Below are 21,073 nucleotides of genomic sequence, written 5' to 3'. Positions count from 1 at the left end.
ACCAGTGTTTGTATTTCTTGTATGGTTCTGTGCACATCAATCAATAAAGGATGTGTCCATGGGCCACTACAGTGAAGCTCAGTGCAACATGTGCAGAGTGAATATGTGGTGTAGATATTTCTCTGAATGATACATTTATTCATTGCCAAAAAGGCAAGTGATAAAACAGGTTTAGCCAAAACCAAGTAATGATGAATCTACCATAGAATGATGGAACCAGTTCAAGTACGTATGTAATATGTTTTGCTCCCACTTTAGGTTCTATGAACATCAACTTCACAGCCATTCATTGTGAAACTGGTTTGAAATGGCCAACGTTTGTTCAAGCCATGACTCAGGTTTTGATGTCACCAAACGAAGAGGTCCTGGTGAAGTAAGTGCTTGTACTTGTCACTTTTAATGAAACTAGTGCAGTGCCCATAAGAATTTGTTAGCATGCTAATCATGAGATAGCATGTTACACAGTATGCTGCACTAAAATTACATTAACGTGAACCCAATTAGCTGATATACTATATTGCATGCAAGTATCTCATATGAAATGATTATGGGCATTACTCTAAGCAACATGAATGTCATCCCTGAATTACATAGTAATGCAACATAAGAAGTGAATAAAGCTAAACCTCCGCTTAGCATTCTAATCACACTACAGCAACGTCTGCAACTCCATAAAACACTTACTTTTCATAAGGTACACACACCATCCAGCACATACACATTGAACATTGATATTCACTGGAATTTATTTGAATATTATTGGAAAATCTAACCTTGTAGTGCACTTTAAAACTCTGAAAGATAGGTAGGCTAAATAGACTTACAGATGAGATGAGTCATACGCTTCTTGCTTTTATAGATAGATATGTATTTTCCAACGTGTATTGATTATGCTATGAAATGTAATTTTTGTTGTGGTATTTACTTTCATTTGTTTATAGGATATTGGCTCATTAAATGAACTATTTGGTATGTTTTTTTGCATAGTTATGAGAAGCTTGATGCCACTGTTATCTGTGTTATTTATTAAGCTAGTTAGCTTAACTTAGCTACTGTTTGCAAGCAACTTCAAATGGGACCTATTGTGCTCATTTTTGGGTTTCTACTCGAGCTTGTTTACATTCTTGAATGTTCAGAAAAAACAATATTTGTCTCATACTGCATGTCTACATTTACCTTTATTCACTTTCTGTCTGAAATGCTCCGTTTAAGCACCTGTCTCTTTAACCTCTTTGACTTCTGTCTTTGTGTGAGCTAAGCTAACCTACTGTTGGCTGCGGCCTAACATTATGTGGAGACATGTGATTGGTGTCAATATTCTCATCTAACAAACAAAAACGAGAAAGAATATGTCCCAAAATGTCAAACTATTGCTTTAATGAAATGATTACATGAAGTGATTGCTATTGTTAGTTAGTTGTATGGTTAGACAGGCAGCCTCTTTTTTTTAGCAAAGGATTTCAGCAAAGTACTGACAGTTAGCCACATTTCTAAAATATATCTTTCTTCTTTTTTTCCTCTGTAGTTTTCTCAAAGGAACTGTGAATCTGTTGCAGCATGTGTTCAGTGACACCTATAAATACCTGGCAGCATCAGTTTTGAAACAAGAAATCAAAGGTGGAGATGCTCTCTCTGACTATCTGATAAACCTGATAGAGAACCTGGATGTCTTTGTCAACAAAATCTCCATGCTTCCTGACCAAAACGTCACTGATAATGTCATGGTTCCCCTCATCCATAAGCTGTTAGAGTCCACAGGTCTGAGTCCACTGCTGCCTCTGCTCTTCAGTGAGGGTCCTGTCAATGTCTCTGCAGTGATTGATGTTGCCTCGAAGGTCGGCAGGCTCAACCAGCACATTTTTACCTTCAATGAGACAGATCCAACGCTGCCTGACCTGGAAAGGATGATCATGCAGCTCCTGTCCTTGGAGGGTAACCTCACCATGTCCCTCTCCCACATCATGGGACACACTCTGCTTTCCTATTCAAAATACTTCGACCCTGAAGGTATGGCCCGTCTCAGAGAAGCCATTCAGCCTTTAATCAACCAGACCTCATCAGGCTTCGTAGAAGCCATCCTCAGGGCCATGGAGCTGCTGAAGTCAGTGATAGATGCTCCAAACGGTGACCCAACAAATGTCGTTCTTGGGTACTTACAGCAACTTCAGGAATACGTGGTGTCTTTGTGTGGACTGCGAAGAATCCAGTTACCAGGTGGGCAGCTCAGCCTAGCACAAGTCACTGACCTCCACCAACTTTCCAAAGAATTCCTCAGCATTCTCACCCCAGAGAGCCTTCATCAGCTGACTCGGGTTGGACCAGATGTTGCCCAGGACGTTGTTGCACATAAATTTGTACAATTCTTACCAACTGAGGTCCAAGATGAAGCTTTACACTTTCTCCAGGATTTCAAAGCTCTGCAGGGCGATGTTGCTGAATGTGCAGAAGGCCAAAATTGTTTGTCCGGAATCTCAGAAATCTTTACATTCCTGGATCAGATATTAGACATGATGGTCTCAGCCAACGGTAATGTGACAGTGACAATAGCTCCAACCAACTTAGTTCCAGGGGGGCTGGAATTTGACGGAATTGCATCCACGTTCTTCTCACTCCTCCTGTCCTCTAATGATGCTGCCTCTGTGGAAACATTCAAACAGACTCTTCATTTTATCAGATTAGTAATCTCTACACCAAATATTACTGTGTCTGATGTCCAGAATGCTCTGCAACAGTCAAACCTAACCCTTGAGGAGTTGAACAGCATTGCTGCAGTAGCTGGAGCTGCCAACATAAATGACCTTTTGGTAAAAATAATGGAGATTATCAATGCCCGCCAGTGTTTCGACCCACAGGATAACCCGATGGTGACAGCCCAGTGTGTTATGGGACTGATAAATGGTGTCAGTGGTTTCCTATCACACCTGCCCACTCTCCGTAACCACACAGCCATCCTCTCGCTCGTCCCATTAATTGTCAACAATGCTATCAATGATGTTGTCCAAGGTAACTTCAGCTCCAATCCTAACGTGGCTCTCGCACACGCCCTGAACAGCACCCTGGCCAATATCAAGATGAACCTCCAGCTCATGCACCTGAACACTCCAGAGATCATGAATGAAATGAGTATGGTAGAGGGTCTGATACAACTGCTCGCCAGCACAGAGCCATTTGACAATTTGAACAGCACCTTGCTTATAGACTCCAATTATGCTCAGAAACTATATCTGGAGACTGTGGAATGGTACTTGAAAAGGCTGGAAAACATCACCAGCACAAGCTCTGTCTCAGAGCTCCTCCAACCCTTTTTCTCCCTCACACAAATGCAAGTGACAATGCAGCTGGCGCAGACGGATTTCACTTTGTTCCTAAGCAAGCAGATTGAAGTCCTGATAAGCAGCCTCCAGTACCCAATAGATGGTGCAGGGGTGAGTCAAATTGGTCAGACAACAGTTGAGATTCTCCGACATCTATTTGATGTAATAATGGTCAATGTAGAGAGTCAGCTTGACCTCCAGGGCCCAATGCCGTTCCTCAACACAACCATTCTGAATTGCACTGAGCACCAAGTTAAGCTTTACCTCAACCTCATACAGACGTGGATGCAACAACCCAACGTCCCATTAGTCTTCAGTAGCATGCTCCAATGGGGAAATCCCTCCATAAATATCTCCAACCCTGTGACAGACCTCCAGCACCTGCTGGAGATGACGGCTAATTTCCTCAGTGATGATCAACAGGCCTACGTCTCCATCATCAGAAACATCACCATGTCCCTGAGCAAAGCCCTGATGGTGGGAGAGCAACCAGGTGGCCTACAGAGTGACCACTTCTTAGCTGCCATCTTGGAAGCCGTCCAAAGAGCTATGCAGATCCTGACCACAGCCACGGGCCCCCTGCCGCCATCAGTACAGCAGAACATCCTGGAAATCGTGCAGGACTCACTTATGCTCATTCTCCAACCAGACATAAGTTTTGAGTCAGCACGTAACATCTCCCTCCTAATCCTCAAGAGGGCTGAGAGCGTCATCCAAGAAACAATACCAGAAATGTTTGCTGAATACCTGCTTTCTGGAGTCCAAATAGCAGCCACATACTTTAAGAGCATCTCTGCTGCCGGTGGACCAGACAGCTGGAATATGTTGTAAGTGATGCTTCTGTTTTCCTAAAACATAACTGGGCCAAAGGAGGGCATTGCTGCTACAATATGCTACCATCACTGTGAAGTCACATACACAACCACATACTTCTAAATTATATGTAGTATGATTATTTTAGTACTAAATCACAGGGTTGGTTTCTCAGGTTACCATTGGTGAGGAAATGAAATGCTTTCACTGCCATCCTGTTGTGTAAGCTCTAATTGAAAAGTAGCTGTTTTTAGCGAAAATGCTCTAAAAACCCACTGTACGTTATCTTCACTCGAGCATCAAACCGTAAACAGATGAAGTTAACATCTAGTATCTGAATGCAGTGTAGCATTTAGCTGCTAAAAACATACAAGTAAGCAATTGTTTATTAAAAACTTTGACATGTCAACTTCACAAAATGATAGTATGTTAATGTTGTGTTTACAGCTTGTTTTTGCTGCCCCCAAGGGGTAAAAAAAAATCAGTTTATTACAAGCTGAATTATGCATATATTTTAGGATTATTGACTTGATTAAAATGGACATTTAAGACAGCATTTTTTCATATTTTTTAAAAAGGCCAAATTATGACCCTTAATATTCAAGGTGCTACCAACTAGTTAACCCATTTAGGCCTAAAACGCCTGGAAAAAATGCCTGTAAAGCCTATGGGCGATTTTAAAATAACCCCCTAAAACCTGAAGTTTTTCTGGAAATTCAACGGAAGTGTCAACGGCTACTAAATAATAGATTTTTCAGCCTCTGTAGCAGATAGAAATGAAATTCAAAAAGTATTTGAGAGCTTGTACCTGTAATATCTGAGCTCCCTCCGCTAAAGTTGTCTTCCACCATGATTTAGTTCTGGAAAAGTCCCATGTTGCATTGTGACACTCCCCCATGTATTCTGATGCATTTCATTGGCCAAGAGACCGAAAAAAGGTGAAAAAAACAAATAGGCCTACTACAAAACGACGTCTCCGCTTTCCAGGCTATAATGGTAGAATAACGCAACAGCGCCCCCGGTAACCGCATTAATGGTAGAAATGCGGTAATGATTTCCGGCTTAAATGGGTTGAAGGAAAAGTAGGATTTATAAATAGTCCCTCAGAAGAAAGCCATAATAAAAACCAGCAGGCTTCTGCATTTCAGTGATGATAATGAACAAGCAATGGTCCAGATGGACAATTGAAACCAAACAAAGATGGAGTGCATGCAGTCAAAAACTGATGAGACATGATGATCTTTAAATGAGACATATTCTGTTGTGAAATATTAATGCTTTTTTTCCCCTCAAGGATTCTTGATGAGATGCAAACAGTCCAGAGCCTCCTGCCTCCAAACAGCACAGCCCAGGCCTACGTCTCTGTCCTCATTCAGATCACTCACTTTATCTTGGAGTCCGGCCAAGGCAAGTCAGCTTCTCTGTATCACTGTGGGTGGACAAGATGTTGAATCCTGATGAACTCTGATGAAGTGGAGGTCGCATTGTGCACTTCATTATTTAAGTGTTAATGATAGACAGCCTAAGAGCTGCGGATGAAAGTAGCACAATGTTGCTGCTGTCAGGGTTGAATAAGTAGCTTCACTCAGACGTTTACATGCAAGATAATGTTTTTATTTTTGATAGTTTGTGAATAATATTTGTTGTGATTTCAGGCAACATGACTCTCTGGGAAAGCTTTGAAAATGCATCAGAAGAAAATTTGCCCTACATTTTGGGCAAGGTAAGACTTAAAGCACTTTAAGTTGTGTGTAGAACACATTCCTTTAATGCTTGTTTTTTTTACTTCAGTTTAGTGTGAGTACATTTTGTGGAAAATTAAACTTTTGAAAGATCTGCAACTTAAACATTACATGAGAGTAAAAATGTTGCTACTGAAACTATTGACCAACACCCAGTTTCAAACCACACACAGAAATGCATCATTGGTCATCAACAGACGCACAAAACAAAAACATTTGCTCATTTATCAGTTACTAGTGCAGTGCCTGTAGGAAGTATGTATTCGTTAGCATGCTAATCGTGAGATGGCACATTACGCAGTATAATGCACTGAAAGTACATAAACATGATCCTAATTAGCTGATATACTATATTGCATGTACGTATCTCATATTAAATGATTATGGGCATTAAGCTAAGCAACATGAATGTCATCCCTGAATTACATAGTAATGCAACATAAGAAGTGAATAACGCTAAATCTCCGCTTAGCATGCTAATCGCTAATAACAGAATTTGCACATTACATGCAGACCACTACAACGTCTGCAACTCCATAAAACACTTACTTTTCATAAGGTACCACACCATCCAGCACATACACATTGAACATTGATATTCGCTGGAAACTATTTGAATATTATTGTTAAATCAAACCTTGTAGCCACTTTAAAACTCCTAAAGATAGGTAGGCTAAATAGACTTCCAGATGAGATGAGTCAGGGTGGAAATCCAGAGTGAATTGTGTTACTGACCAGGTGTAGGCCTATCACACAATGGGGCGGGGCTCCCCTAAAAGGGGGCGGAGCTCCCCTAAAAGGCGTCCGATCAGACACCTTGCAATGCCGCAACACGTCCTACGTAAATATTGATAGTTTTGAAAAATTAATTAAAAAATCATCAAAATCGAGGATGCACACCTTCGTGCCATGCACAAGCCACATACGAAATCTGAGGTCAGTCTGACTAACGGTCAGAGAGATATGACCTAGTGCAGGGATGGGCAACTGGAGGCCCGGGGGCCGCATATGGCCCGCACCCTCACTTTAAGTGGCCCTCAGTACAACTACGGTACATGCATTTGAGCATGAAATCTTAAAAGTGCAGTTTAAAAATGCACAAAATTACTTCTAGTAATTAATAAAAAAAAAAAAATCACAGTAAGTGGTTCTTTTTTTATTTATTTAAAACCTTTTGTATTCCTATTTATACTGTTATACAAGCAATTGAGCATGAAATATGTTAAGTTTCATCATATCTGGTTAAGTGCACGGTCCTATAGGCTATGTGGCCCTGTGGTAGTGTCAATGAAAAATTGAGGCCCCCTGCAGCATTTAAGTTGCCCATCCCTGCCCTAGACACACACACACACACACACACACGCTTCTTGCTTTTATAGATAGATGAGCCCTTAACAGAATTAGTTCATGGATCTAAGACACCGCTGTAGTACATAAGGTTTTGCATAGAATAGTGTATAAAAAAGCCTTAAATTTTCTCTAACTTTTTCCCTCTCTGTTGTTCTCAGATGGGCAAACTCTTTGGCATGCTGTGGTCACTTGTCACAGGCTCACACACAACTGCTCCATCTCTGGACAGCTTTGCCCACCTTGTTCCAGTCCTGGAGCAGGTGATGACTGGGGAGGCAGATCAAGACACGTGGAACAAGTAAGTTTAATTAACACTTAAAAAAGAAACAAACCAAACAAGTTAACAAGTTACAAATAATTGCTTCTGTTATTTCTCTAAACCAAATGCCATGTGTGCTGTCGCAGACTTGAAAAGATCCTGGAGGCTGTACTGTCAACCCTGAAAGGAACAGAGCTTTGGGAAAGTCTCCAATATGTTGTCCCACTGTTTGAGGAAATCATAGGATATCAGGTGGACACCACACAAGCAGAAAATGGTGAGAATATTGTCTTATATTTGTGTAGCCGGGAGAGAGGTAAACTAGTTTACTGATCCAGAATCATCACTATTACACAGCAAGGAAAACATTGAATAACACACACAAAAGTCCTGTTTTCTCACTTCAGGTCATCTTTAGACTTTGTTTGGTTTTAGATGTACTAAAGCAGGGGTGTCAAACTCAAATACACAATGGGCCAAAATTTAAAACTTGAATAAAATCGCGGGCCAACATTGAACAAATAAACCATACCAAACATGTTTTGCTTTAACATTAAATATGGAACCAGAAACGCTTATAAACGTACAATATATAACTAAATAGTGCAGACATGCAAAATCAAATTTCAAATAAAAAACACATCAATGTCATTAATTTATTAAATAAAAATTAAATAAAAATCATATGCCTCTTTTCTATTTGCATCCTTCTGATTTAAATATCAAAATAAAGTTTTTCAACAGGTTAATACATTTAAAAATAAAATAACAATAATAAATCTAGTATTAGCGGTAAATGCGCCATATAATACCGGCGGGTCAGCTTTTATAGTACAATAATAATATAATAATTTGATATTGGCTCACGGGCCAAATAAAATTACACTGCGGGCCAAATTTGGCCCGCGGGCCACAGTTTGACACCCCTGTACTAAAGTGTCTCTTATACTATTCCATAAATATACCCAAATGTCTTATTTATGCCTCTATAGCCATTCTTATTAGTCACACCCTGTGTCTTTTCTTTCTCCCAGTGTTGATACGAAGCCTTCAGATGCCTCTGGTGACCCTGATGAGAGAAATGGCAGACTCTGTGAATTCCAGTCGTTTTAACTTGTCCGAGGCGGTAGAAAGAATGCAGCTTGCCATTGAAGACACGGTGCAGGCAGCCCAGCAGGTTAGTCTGCTTCTGTTCTCCCTTTGTGATGACTCACCCGCTGTGTCTGGTTGTCTTCACAGTCATTTGCCGGCACTTATTTGTAGACATGTTTGCGTGTGTGAGAAAAAGTCAGGTGAAAGATGAGCTACTGTACCATGCAATAGTGCATGACGATTGATGTAATTAACAAAGCCTATCTCTCATCTCTGATCTTGGTGTGACGTGACTGATGAAAGAGCACGTTGGAGGGGTGTTTTTTTGTTTTGTTTTTTAGATTCTGGCTGTTCCACCTGCATGCATAGCCATTTGCTTGTATATTTACCCTTTCTAAAGGCCTTTGACAGACAACATTCTCATACCAGGACACAAATAAGCTGCACAAATGCAGTGCAAAAAAGGTGTGTCTTAAAACAAGATAAAAACACTAAATCTGAGGGAAATGATCTTGCTGCATGGACAGATGATTTCACTTGACAAGATTTCTTAAATTAAGATTATTGAATTTAGGAATAAGCATGTTGTACGCTTAAAATAAGATATTAATTTAATGCCTGGTACAACTATTTGGACAAATATAATGATAACAACAAAAATGGCTGAAAAGAGTTTAATTTAAGAGCTGATATCTAGACATTTAACATGGTTTTATTGATAATGAATAATAATTATCAAGAATGTTTCCATGACTGTAGATGTAAAAATGACTAAAAAATACACAAATTGACCAAAAAAAGACACAAATTGACAAAAAAAGACACAAATTGACCAAAAAAGACATATAATGACCATTAAAAAGACACAAAATGAACAAAAAAGACGTGAAATGACCAAAAAAGACACAAACTGACCAAAAATAGATGTAAAAATGACCACTAAAAAGACACAACGATGAAATTAACTCTTAAAACAAGATAAATTAAAACTGCCAGCAGCGATGAACTGGCCCGAGCAGAGTGACCTGACAATTATTTGTTTCTTACCAAGATAAAAAAACTTTAGATTTAGAAGTGTTTCATAATTTATCTTGTTTTAAGAGTTAATTTCTTATTTTTAAGCGTACAACATGCTTATTTCTAGATTTAACAATCTTAATTTTAGAAATCTTGTCAAGTGAAATTATCTGTCCATGCAGCAATATAATTTCCCTCATATTTAGTGTTTTTATCTTGTTGTTAGACAGCCCTTTTTTTTGCAGTGTGTGTGTGTATGACTTGGTTTTGAATGACATTATCAGGACGTAGCTGTCAACTGGATGTTAGCTGGGATTTCTTGCTTAAATTATTTATATCTCATCCAAAGGTTAAGAATATACCTCAGTTAGTGGTAAGAAGTGTTGCGTTCGGTGACACTGATAGAAGGCCATCTGAAGTACAATATGAAAGAAAACAACAACAACAGACAAGCAAAAACAACTTAGGTGCTTGTCAGATTGCATGCAAACAATACAATAACAATGAAATGTGGTATCCTTTATCATCACAGACAGACAAACAACAAAAACATGATCTTATCATTTATCAAAGCTATGTGCTCAATGTATTTCATAGATCAAAGAGCACAGATATATCAGTACAACAATGCATTAGGTCAAATGTTGGCATGCAAAAAAAAAAAAACATGGCTGAATATAGAAAGGTTTTTCTAATGCATTGGTTCCAAACCCACAGAAAAAAAGTGATTTGAAGTTTTTAAGTCGAATGGGAATACTTTTTATAACTGACTTAGAAGTAGACATGCTCAGTCTGAATAGCCCAGCCACATTACTAAGAAATCAAGTTAAACCTCTGAAGTCCAGGAGATTTTGGTTCAAATTTGTCAACTTCCTATGCATTAATTTCTGTCATCTTTCTGTCTGTCCTTACATCACATGCATGGCTCCTTTTTCTCCACACAAACTTGGCTATCAGTCAGATTTTTCATTTTATTTTAATTAACAAAGTATAAAGTTGCCAGGAACCGAAAATACAAAAAAAAGACACAGGTGTCTGTGGAAAAGTAATTTTTTTTTTTTTTTTTTTACCATTTATACACACAAAAACAGCAGAAAAAATAATAAATAATAAAACTACAAAACAGTCTATTTGCATATAAATAAAAAAATAGTAATAGTTTTCATTGTAGAAAGAAAATTCACATTTTTAAAATGCTCTAGAACCATAAATGGCACACTGAAAACTCCTATTATTGCACTTTCAACTGGCTTTCTCAGCTTGTCTACATATCATATATAAATAAAGTTATTACTGTAAATAATACATGTATTTTCAATAAATAGATGGACTCCAGAAGGTTAATTGACTTCAGTCTGCTGTTCAAAATGTACATATATATTTACAGCAACTGTCCTGTTCTTTGTTTAACCATATAATCCGGCCTCATATTTTTCTGTATCATTATCAGCCTAAATAATACCAGTATCAGGTGGGTTTTAATCCAAACCCTGACAGAAGAATCTCCCGTACTGTACTGTAGCAGAGAACTTTTGTCCCGTGTGTCCCTTAGAGCAGACGTTTTTTTACTATCAATCAGAGGCCGCTGACATGGCAGACACAGTGTGTATGTATACACAGTATGTGTGGGTGTGTGGGTGGTGCGTCAGTCTGTGAAAAGTGATGATACCTGTGTGAGTCTTCTGCCCTTTTCATTGTTTCTCTGTTAACAGCATGAAGAGAGATATTATGATATTTCCCTCGTGCATTTGCCTTTTGTCTCAACGACACTTTGTTCTATTTCCATCTCATTCTTGCAAACTGAACAGGTTTTTCTCTGAACAATGCATGTGAAACATGATAAGACTTTGACATTTTTCCCCGCCAGGCTAATGGCACGTTGGAGTGCAGTGAAGTTCTCACAGTATGGGAGCCGGTGAGAGAGGCGACGGGGTTAAGCCACGCCGCCATCGCTATGTGGTGCAACATCAACCTGCAGCCTGTTTTGGAGGCTTATAGTGAAGAAGAGGCTGACTACGCCCACATGAACATGAGTGTGAGTGATGCATGATGAAATGAATAGGAAATTGCAGAAAACTAATTTGATAGAAGGATATGAGGACGTTCTTGTAACTGCCTTCAGTGTTTTGTTTTGTTGTTGTTTGTTTGTTTGTTTGTTTTCTTTCGGGAGTAATAGAAATTCTCAGATCTAATTTGTTTGATATACTAGGGCTGGGCGATATGGACCAAAAGTCATGTCCCGATATATTTAGGCTGAATGTCGATATACGATATATATCCTGATATTTTTATCGCAAAGTGAGAGCAAATGTTCAGTCAAAGTCAAACATCACATGTCACAAGTAGTTTTATTGAAAATGTGTATTTAAGTGAACATAAATACTGTATAACAACAGGAGTACCTTTTAAAAAAAAAATCAAAGATCCATAAAGTGCACATTTAATTTAAAAAATATTAAATAAAAATACCTTTGAAATTAAATAGGCCAATCTCTTTCTGAAATAAATTAATTTATATGAGAAAAGAATAACGGACATTACAAAAGAACTAAATATGACAAACCCTAGCAAGAGCAGCATTTATATATAAAGAAAGACATTTTTTAAAACTATATCGATATATGCGATATGGTCTAATTCCAAATCACATTAAAAAATATATCGATATATCATTTATATCGATATATCGCCCGGCCCTATGATATACTATGGTTGACTGATAAGAAAAAAAAAAAAAATAATAATAATAATACATATTTATTTGACATTAAGTGGCTATATATAGAGAGAAAATCTCTTATTTGAAGTGTAGATTACCAGGGTTTAGGCCTAGAAAAGTATTTTTTACTTCAGCCTACTCCCTTTTTTTTCGGACCAAAATGATATCAGGAAATGCATATTGAATATTAAGTTAACTGGTTCTTATTTCTATCTTATTGCTTAGACGGGGCAGATGCATGTATATGTATAGGGTTGTATATACTGTATGTGTGCAAATGTTCTTATTTATTTATTTATTTATTTATTTATATAGCACCTTTCAAAACCAGGGTTACAAGTTGCTTTACAAAATACATTATCATGGAGGCAATACAACAGTTAAAACAAAAATAACAGAACATCACCAAAAACAGTGAACAAGCATTTAGATAAAATAATAGAATACAAAATTAAAATAAGTGTAAAAACATTAGAAATCATTGCACAAATGCCAGTCTGTACAAGTGGGTTTTGAAAAGCTTTTTAAAATGATACACATATGTTTATGTACATCTGTTTAATGGTGCCTATGTGAGTATGTGTATGTATATGTATATGCATCTTGACTATGCTGTTGTAGTTTATGTTATTTATTTTTTCGGTTGGAAAAGAAGAATAAAAAAAAAACAATAATATATATATATACACTACTGGTCAAAAGTTTTAGAACACACCAACTTTTCCAGAATTTAATTGAAAATTATGCAGTTTAATGTCTCAGTGTACTCTGAAATTAATGCACATTTGCAACATTTAAAATTCTTTATTGAGCATGATAGTGTTTTGAAAGTAAAAAAAAAATTCAAAGTCACATTTTATGTTGGACTAAAGGACTAAAAAAAGACACAAAATGACCAAAAAAAGACACCAAAAGACACAAAATGACTAAAAAAAAGACACAAAATGACAAAAAAAGACACCAAAAGACACAAAATGACAAAAAAAAGACACAAAATGACCAAAAAAACCCACAAAATGACTTACAAAGACATGAAAAGAATTCAAAAATGGACAAAATAGCCCGAGACTCCATAGAGTTAAGTTGTTAACCCATTTCTTGTTCCCTGAAAAAGGCCTACTTGTATAATTCTGAAATGTACATTATTTTTCAGTTTTGGTTAACCTTACCTTTTTTATTTACCTCTGGCAGTTCACCACTTACCTTTGTACCCTTTCAAGCTGTTCATTTGACTTGAACTGCTTGAATTTCAATAAAAAACTGGAAAAATTGGGGTGTTCTAAAACTTTTGACCAGTAGTGTATATCATTCTGAATTTGTTCTAGAGACTAGTTTGAAATATAAAAATGTGTGCAAAAATGATTCAAGTGCAACTAATAATGTCACCACTGGGTGGCAGTGTTGAAACACAGTGAAAGCTGCCACTTGGCTAACTGTCCCTCTCTGCTGTATGCTTTCTGTACAGCACACGGGTATGGCTCCACTGACTGTGAGCGCCGTAGCTGCCAGGATCGTCATGGCTGCACAGTCTCTGTACCATGTCGAAATGAACAACACACTCGTGACAGACCAGCTCATCACAGCTTTCTTCAACCAGCTCTCTAAGCTTGAAGGCCAGCCTCTGAGCCCCGAGGCACAGCTTCACTGGTACAAGCAGCTCCAAGACACGCTGTTGAAAAACAGGTGATTATTTACAGCCACAGTAGGATTATGTCACTGCTAACAAGATGTGCCTTTCACATTGGTCATGATTTCCTATACTTAAAAGGAAAATCTGTCACACCACACCACATCACATGTAATCACATCCTAGATGCACATAATTATTAATAATATTAAGCGATTTTTGGATGAGACATCACAGCAAATTAACCTTGTGGACTCCCAAACCTACATACATTTGTCACATCGGTACATTAGAATGAAAGAGAAACCGTTCCTTTGTATCTTGCATGCAGAGAAATCCATCAAAGCATACTTTTGTTCCCAATTCTTTTCACCAACAGAAGATTTAACAGATCAGACAGATCAGACCACACTGAAGCCACAGGATATGATGCAATCATATCAAAATATAGTGCAGCCACAAAACAAAAGCCACTGAACATTTTCAGTCTGATCGTATTATCTGACTGGAGCAATTCTCTGTACATTTCCATTAAATTCTGACTGAACCTACAACGTTTGTTACACTATCCATGATGCACCAGTCAGGCCAATTTGATTCATACCTAATTACACAAGGAACTGGAGTGATCACATTTGCATTCAGCTTGATTAATTTAATGTGATTCTGCCTGAAAAACAGGGAGGCCTGCACAGATAGCGGCTTAGCCATGATTCAGCTAGCTGAGACATCCTCTTAAAATTGATTTCCCTTTATACGCCAGCTGCAATAATGAGCCGGGCATGGTGATAAGGATCACATTTTGCATATCGCAGGGAATCCATCAGGTCTGACTACATGAGTTATAGATCATTGATCACAGTGTAAAGACTCCATGGTCTATTATCAAGGATGAAATGGGGAAAACTGTGCAAATAAGTATAAAGAAAGATGATGAAGAAATATTACTTTTGGTCAAAGCTGAGAAATTAGAATTGTATGGAATCACTGTGTTCAGGAAATTAATAGAAAACAGAGTTAGTTCATTGTCCCTAGAATAGATTTGGGTCTCAAATTTTTCCAATTCATATTCACAGTTTTTACTGAAGGCTCAAACTACTCATACAGGAATTCATGACATCAGCCTTGCCTATCCTGCAGTGGTTTGGGACATTGGTCATGCATGTCCTCAGAAATGAATGCTACTCGCCCGTGAGATGCAATATGCATATGACTTCTAGTAGCAGTGTAGGGTTGTACGGTGATGAGACCAGATGTTACAGCATTGGAGACACCAGAGAGCTGCTACAGCAATGTCAGAAAGTTTTGAAAGACAGATTAATAGATAAAGTCTGCAACTACCTGCATTTATATGATGTATCGTTGCCATTGCATAGTGATAAACATGCATGTTTTTGACATTACACCATGCAAATTTGGAAACTACTTGGGTGTTTTATTTGAGCCATTACGTGGTCTGATTTATTTGGTGCTCCCTCCAGAAGAATCCTTCAGTAACATGCATTGTACATAGGCAAGGATGCAAACATTTACATTCACTATGTATCATAGACTGTATATATAAAATGAAATAAACATTCAAGGAAACTCCACACCATCAGGAAACAAATAACAAAAATACTTGCAATAACACACTTCTGCATGTTCGTGCGTCAACCAAAAACAAACCTCCAAGAAGTGGAAAAACAATAGTTCTACTATTACCATCACTTTTAATATTAAGTCTACTAATATGAACTTTACTATTTATTTATTTCCTTGAAATTATTACTTATTTATTACTCACTTATTTATTATTATGAAGTTATTAAATTAACTTAAATTATTCATTGTCTATTAAAAACTGCTTCTGCTGGCAGTTACAACCAGTGTTTGGCTTGTTTTTTGTTTTCTAGTGTGGACAGACATTCTGTAAAATGTCTTGTTGACAGAATTGTTTTCTTTACCCTCTGGAGTCCATCTATTTATTGAAAATACACATATTTTATTTACAGTAATAACTTTATTTATATATGATATGTAGACAAGCTGAGAAAGCTAGTTGAAATCATAGGAGCTTTCACAGTGTGACATTTTTGTTTCTAGACCATTTTTACAATGTGAATTTTCTTTCTACAATGAAAACTATTACTATTTTTAATTTACATGCAAATAGACTGTTTTATAGTTTTATTATTTATTTATTTTCTGCTGTTTTTGTGTGTATAAATGGTTAAAAAAAAGGTACATTTCCATAGACACCTGTGTCTTTTGTTTGTATTTTGGGTTCCTGGCAGCTTTATACTTTGTTAATTAAAATAAAATGAAAAATCTGACTGATAGCCAAGTTTGTGTGGAGAAAAAGGAGCCATGCATGTGATGTAAGGACAGACTGAAAGATGCTAAAAATCAAAATCATATGTATGCAGCCCATATGTATGGAATAAACTTGACATTAATGTAATTTCTCTCTTCTCTCTTTTCAGTTTATCTACCTTCAAAATGATCTCAGACGAGCTGCTAAAAGAGGCTCCATTCATGCAGCCGTACATCAAAGCTATGGAGAAAGCTCTGAGACACGTCCTGGACAACTACCACCTTATTGGAGACAACAACTCATCCCAATATGTCTTTGAAGAAGCAGCAACGATGCTCCTCTCCTGCACAAACATCACATCAGACCATTTCTTCGCCATGATGCGGGGAAACGCTTCTACATTTGATGCACCGTCTCTCGCTGACACCATGAGGGAAGCTGTCAAGATGCTGATTGACATGAAGATATTTGGGGATTCGCCTAGGATTTACCAAGCCTTGCAGCATTTCCTGGCATCCAACGAGTCAAGCATGGTTGTGCAGAAGGTGGCTGAGATGATTGAATGGTTGGGCTCCACACCAGCGTCTGGCCTGGATCTGCTGACTCAGGCTCTTCCTAAAATCTACGACATCATGCGGCCTCTCTTGTCTCTCCTGACCCAGATGAGCATGGACATGCCGGGAGACATGGGGCTGTTTGCAGACCTGGCTGGAAACACAATTGCAATGCTGAGGCAGCTTGTAGTCACCAGTGGTCACCCGCCCCCCCCGGTCCAGCCCCCAATTATGATCGGGCCGGATATGATAGGCAGCAACCACACAGGGAGGGTCCGAAGGAGACGCGAGGCCCAGATGATGCTGCCGAGGGAACCCATGGATGACTTCATAGACCTCTTCCTGATTGACTACCCGACTATGTTCAGAGCCATCTCTGTCCCTGTTAGCACAGCAGAAATCATGGACACAGTCAGCATGTTCTTTGCCAATCCTGATCTGGCCGTCGTGATGAAGGGAGCGACCAGATTCATGCCGTGGAGCTTGAACGCCTCTCGAGAAGACGCCATCGATGCTGCTCTTGGGTTGCTCTCCGTCGTCACTCTCCCCAACGCATTTGAGATGTAAGTCTTGTTTGCACCTTCCCAAATATGGCTTAAGATAAAAAAATACATTTAATAAAAAGTACTTTTTGCCCTTTTTTTGTTGGCTAAGATCTAGGGCTGGGCGATATATCGATATAAAAGATACAGTACAGGCCAAAAGTTTGGACACACACCTTCTCATTCAATGCGTTTTTCTTTATTTTCATGACTATTTACATTGTAGATTCTCACTGAAAGCATCAAAACTATGAATGAACACATATGGAATTATGTACTTAACACAAAAAGTGTGAAATAACTGAAAACATGTCTTGTATTTTAGATTCCTCAAAGTAGCCACCCTTTGCTTACTAGAATATAAGACATGTTTTCAGTTATTTCACACTTTTTTGTTAAGTACATAATTCCACATGTGTTCATTAATAGTTTTGATGAATCACAATGTCAATAGTCATGAAAATAAAGGAAACGCATTGAATGAGAAGGCGTGTCCAAACTTTTGGCCTGTACTGTATATCTATATATCGATATATTTTTTAATGTGATATGGAAATAGATCATACCGCATATATCGATAAAGTTCAAATACCTTTTGATTGACAGGTCTCTACCAAAGTGTTAGAGATTATCTCATCACTTTTATCCTTTCCTACTCTGTTTTCAGTTCATCAGAGTAGGGCTGGGCGATATATATTAATAAGAAGTATCAATTTATTTTTTAAAGTGACATGAAAATAGACCATATCGATATATTTAAAAAAATGTTTTTTCTTTCTTTATTTTTAAATGCTGCCCTTACTAGGGTTTGTCATATTTAGTTATTTTGTAATGTTCATTATTCTTTTCTCATTTAAATATTTTTATTTCGGAAAAAGATTGGCCTATTTTACTTCATAGGCTATTTTTTATTTAAGATATTACTTATTTTATTAATTGATTTTATTTAAATGTGCACTTTATGAAGCTTTGATTTTTTTTTTTTTTTAAGGTGCTCCAGTTGTTATACAGTATTTATGTTCACTTAAATAAACAGTTTCAATAAAACTACTTGTGACATGTCACAATTTGCTCTCACTTTGAAATAAAAATTTCGGGATATATATCCCGTATTGATATTCAGGCTAAATATATCGGGATATGACTTTTGGTCCATATCGCCCAGCCCTACTAAGATCCTTATCTCCTTATCAAGTAACCTTAACTGTTTTGAATTTGGCCTTTTTTGCCTTGTTTTAACAATTATGTAAGTAAGTAAGTAAAGTTTATTTACATAGCAATTTTAACAGATAAAATCACAAAGTGCTTGACAGAAGATAAAAAGAAAGATTTAAGATAGGGGAACATAAGACAATTAAAACACAATGAAACATAAAAAAATATAAAATAATATGTACAATGCATGGTGCTCCCTTGGCCTCTGTTTTTTTTTTTTTAACATTTATTTTTATTGAGCGCTGATAGTACAGGACATGTACAAAAATACAACATTCACAAAAGAAAACTTTGGACCAATGCTCACATCATTTTTTGTTTTTTGTATGAATGACCCTCCCCCCCAAAAGAAGAAAATAAAAAAAAAAGAAAACAACAAACAAAACCAAAACAAAACATGTAAGACACTGTATGCACTGCAATAACAATAATACTTACGCCTCTGTTGTTTTTAAATGCTCTTTGTTTGATCTTCCCCAGGTCGCCATCAATGGATCTCCTGATGAATGCTGTCAACATGCTTCCCAACAGCCTTCCATTCTCCTCGGTGCTTAAAAACATCACAAGAACTCTTCTCAGTGAATCTGAAGGTAACTCAACACTCCAGATCTTCTGTCTCTCTGACTCAGCCTGGACACTTGGAGGCCTTTTTGACCGAGGGCGGCTTTATAATGAGAAATATGCACTCATTAGTTAAATGGAGAATCCCCAAGTGAATGATGCTTCATCCTTTTACTTTCTCCAAATTAACTTTACCAACTGACTCCTCGGTGAGTTCCCTCCCACTCATGCTTAATTGTTGCTGTAATGTGGAGCTCACACTGATGCTGCAGCTTGTGTTTACATGCCCGCTGTGACAGTATGTATGTATAAGCACAGTCTGCCAGCCTGTGCTATTAAACAGTCACACAGCATGGAATAGTGCCACGCGTTTTATCTGACCTTCACGGCTATTACGGGACCACGGGAAGACCATAAAACGTTTTGTTAATGCTGTTGTTATTGTATACATGATTATAGTGCGGCATAATTCATTCTGCAGATATGAGGAATAAGGCTTCACATCAGCTTAGCTTGAGCTCCCAAAGAGCCCACGGCCATATGGCCCTTTTCCAGCGGAAAGCCACTCAGCACCTTTTTAAATCTCATTAGCAAAGTAGAATTCAATCACTTATCCTGTCCGCCCTCGCTAAACGTCTCCCCTCGCACTCACACAAGTGGACATCTATGACCTCCTTTTAATTGGCGTCTGTGCTTGTGTGATAATGTTTTTAGTGCATAGAATCACTTTGTAAGCAGCCGAAGCAGCTTCAACTTCACCGCAACCCCACTCATATTCTTCACACACACACCCAGAGTGAACTGTTGTAATTGCAAAAGGCCTCTAGGTGTTGAGCACCCTGAGATTAAACATCACTATTGTCTAATTTTGGCCTAATTAAATATTCTGTCATCACATCTCGCTGCCCAAGGTGGCGCCTTTCTTCGGGCTTGTCAGATGTGTTTTAATGCACGGCAGCATCTCGTAGCGCTGGCCCTCCTGGCCCCATCAGTCCCGCGCAGGGCTTCACTTAAAGCACATCATTTGCTGCTCGCTGGCTGGCGACGCCGCCCTGTAATGGTGCGAGTCGTAATGAAACCCAGTGGGATGTCATGTTATTCTGTCACCTCGCAGACCTTATTGCCCTCTTTTCCCTTACTCGTCCCATCTTCCTGTCTCACTCTAATAACCTCTCTCTTACCCTCGTTTTTTTTCGCCCCTCTGCCTCCCTTCACAGGGAACCTGATGCTCATGCAGGACACCATCCAAACAGCCATCGAGCTCTTCCAGATCAACCAGACAGACCCGAGATTCAAAGAGCAACTTGAACACCTGGGATCCAAGGTCTCTATATTCCATTTTTACTAGGCCTGGGACGATAACAAATTTTGCTGGACGATATATTGTCCCAAAAATTATTGCCGATAAACGATATTATTGTCAACATGATAATATATCATAATAATGCACACCCTTTCAAATACAATAAGCTTTTATTTCTCAGTGTTTTTTACCATTGTCATTTTAAGAACGTTTTAATATCCTAAATAAATAAAACAAACATTCTTTTTTCTTAAAAGGGCAGCATTTATTTTGCGATGTAGCAAACTCCACTTTCTGTGAGCGCACAGCGTTTATATTGACTTTGTCGACCAGTGTTGACTGTCGGGACGAAGGCTCTGCATCTCCAGGTGCAGTTTTTTTCCCCAGTTGGGAAAACTGGGTCGGGTGGTTCGGCTTTAGATGGGCATGCAAGTTTGTTGTGGTGGCTTTTTTTGTTGCCACCACATTTGAACAAATTCGGCATACAGGCTCGTCCGTGTGTTGATGGGCTCACCTTTTTCATTCGGTTTGAAACCGACATATTCCCACACCAGGGCTGTGGCATTTGGCTTTGCAATCATCTTTTTTCCTGGCGTTGCTCCGCACGAGGCTCACCTGCTGCACTCTGTGTGTAGCCAATGCTAGCGGCCCAGCCTTCCCCACAGAGAC

At 38.2% G+C, this 21,073-nt stretch overlaps 1 protein-coding gene across 1 annotated transcript in view; it reads left to right on the top strand.

Moving 5' to 3' along the window:
* Positions 1 to 21,073, top strand: part of abca12 (ATP-binding cassette, sub-family A (ABC1), member 12) — a 147,414-nt gene that overhangs the window by 40,338 nt on the left and 86,003 nt on the right. Inside the window, exons 18-29 of the mRNA XM_059343220.1 lie at positions 259 to 373; positions 1,526 to 4,141; positions 5,422 to 5,534; positions 5,783 to 5,850; positions 7,378 to 7,517; positions 7,625 to 7,755; positions 8,513 to 8,655; positions 11,455 to 11,622; positions 13,772 to 13,989; positions 16,399 to 17,346; positions 19,021 to 19,130; positions 20,319 to 20,425. Coding sequence (XP_059199203.1) covers positions 259 to 373; positions 1,526 to 4,141; positions 5,422 to 5,534; positions 5,783 to 5,850; positions 7,378 to 7,517; positions 7,625 to 7,755; positions 8,513 to 8,655; positions 11,455 to 11,622; positions 13,772 to 13,989; positions 16,399 to 17,346; positions 19,021 to 19,130; positions 20,319 to 20,425 — 4,877 coding nt within the window. The remainder of the gene's footprint in view (positions 1 to 258; positions 374 to 1,525; positions 4,142 to 5,421; positions 5,535 to 5,782; positions 5,851 to 7,377; positions 7,518 to 7,624; positions 7,756 to 8,512; positions 8,656 to 11,454; positions 11,623 to 13,771; positions 13,990 to 16,398; positions 17,347 to 19,020; positions 19,131 to 20,318; positions 20,426 to 21,073) is intronic.

Source organism: Centropristis striata, chromosome 10 (assembly GCF_030273125.1).
Source record: "Centropristis striata isolate RG_2023a ecotype Rhode Island chromosome 10, C.striata_1.0, whole genome shotgun sequence".
NCBI lineage: Eukaryota > Metazoa > Chordata > Actinopteri > Perciformes > Serranidae > Centropristis > Centropristis striata.
Note: the sequence above shows the minus strand (reverse complement) of the source record. Positions and strands in the feature narration are given on the sequence as shown.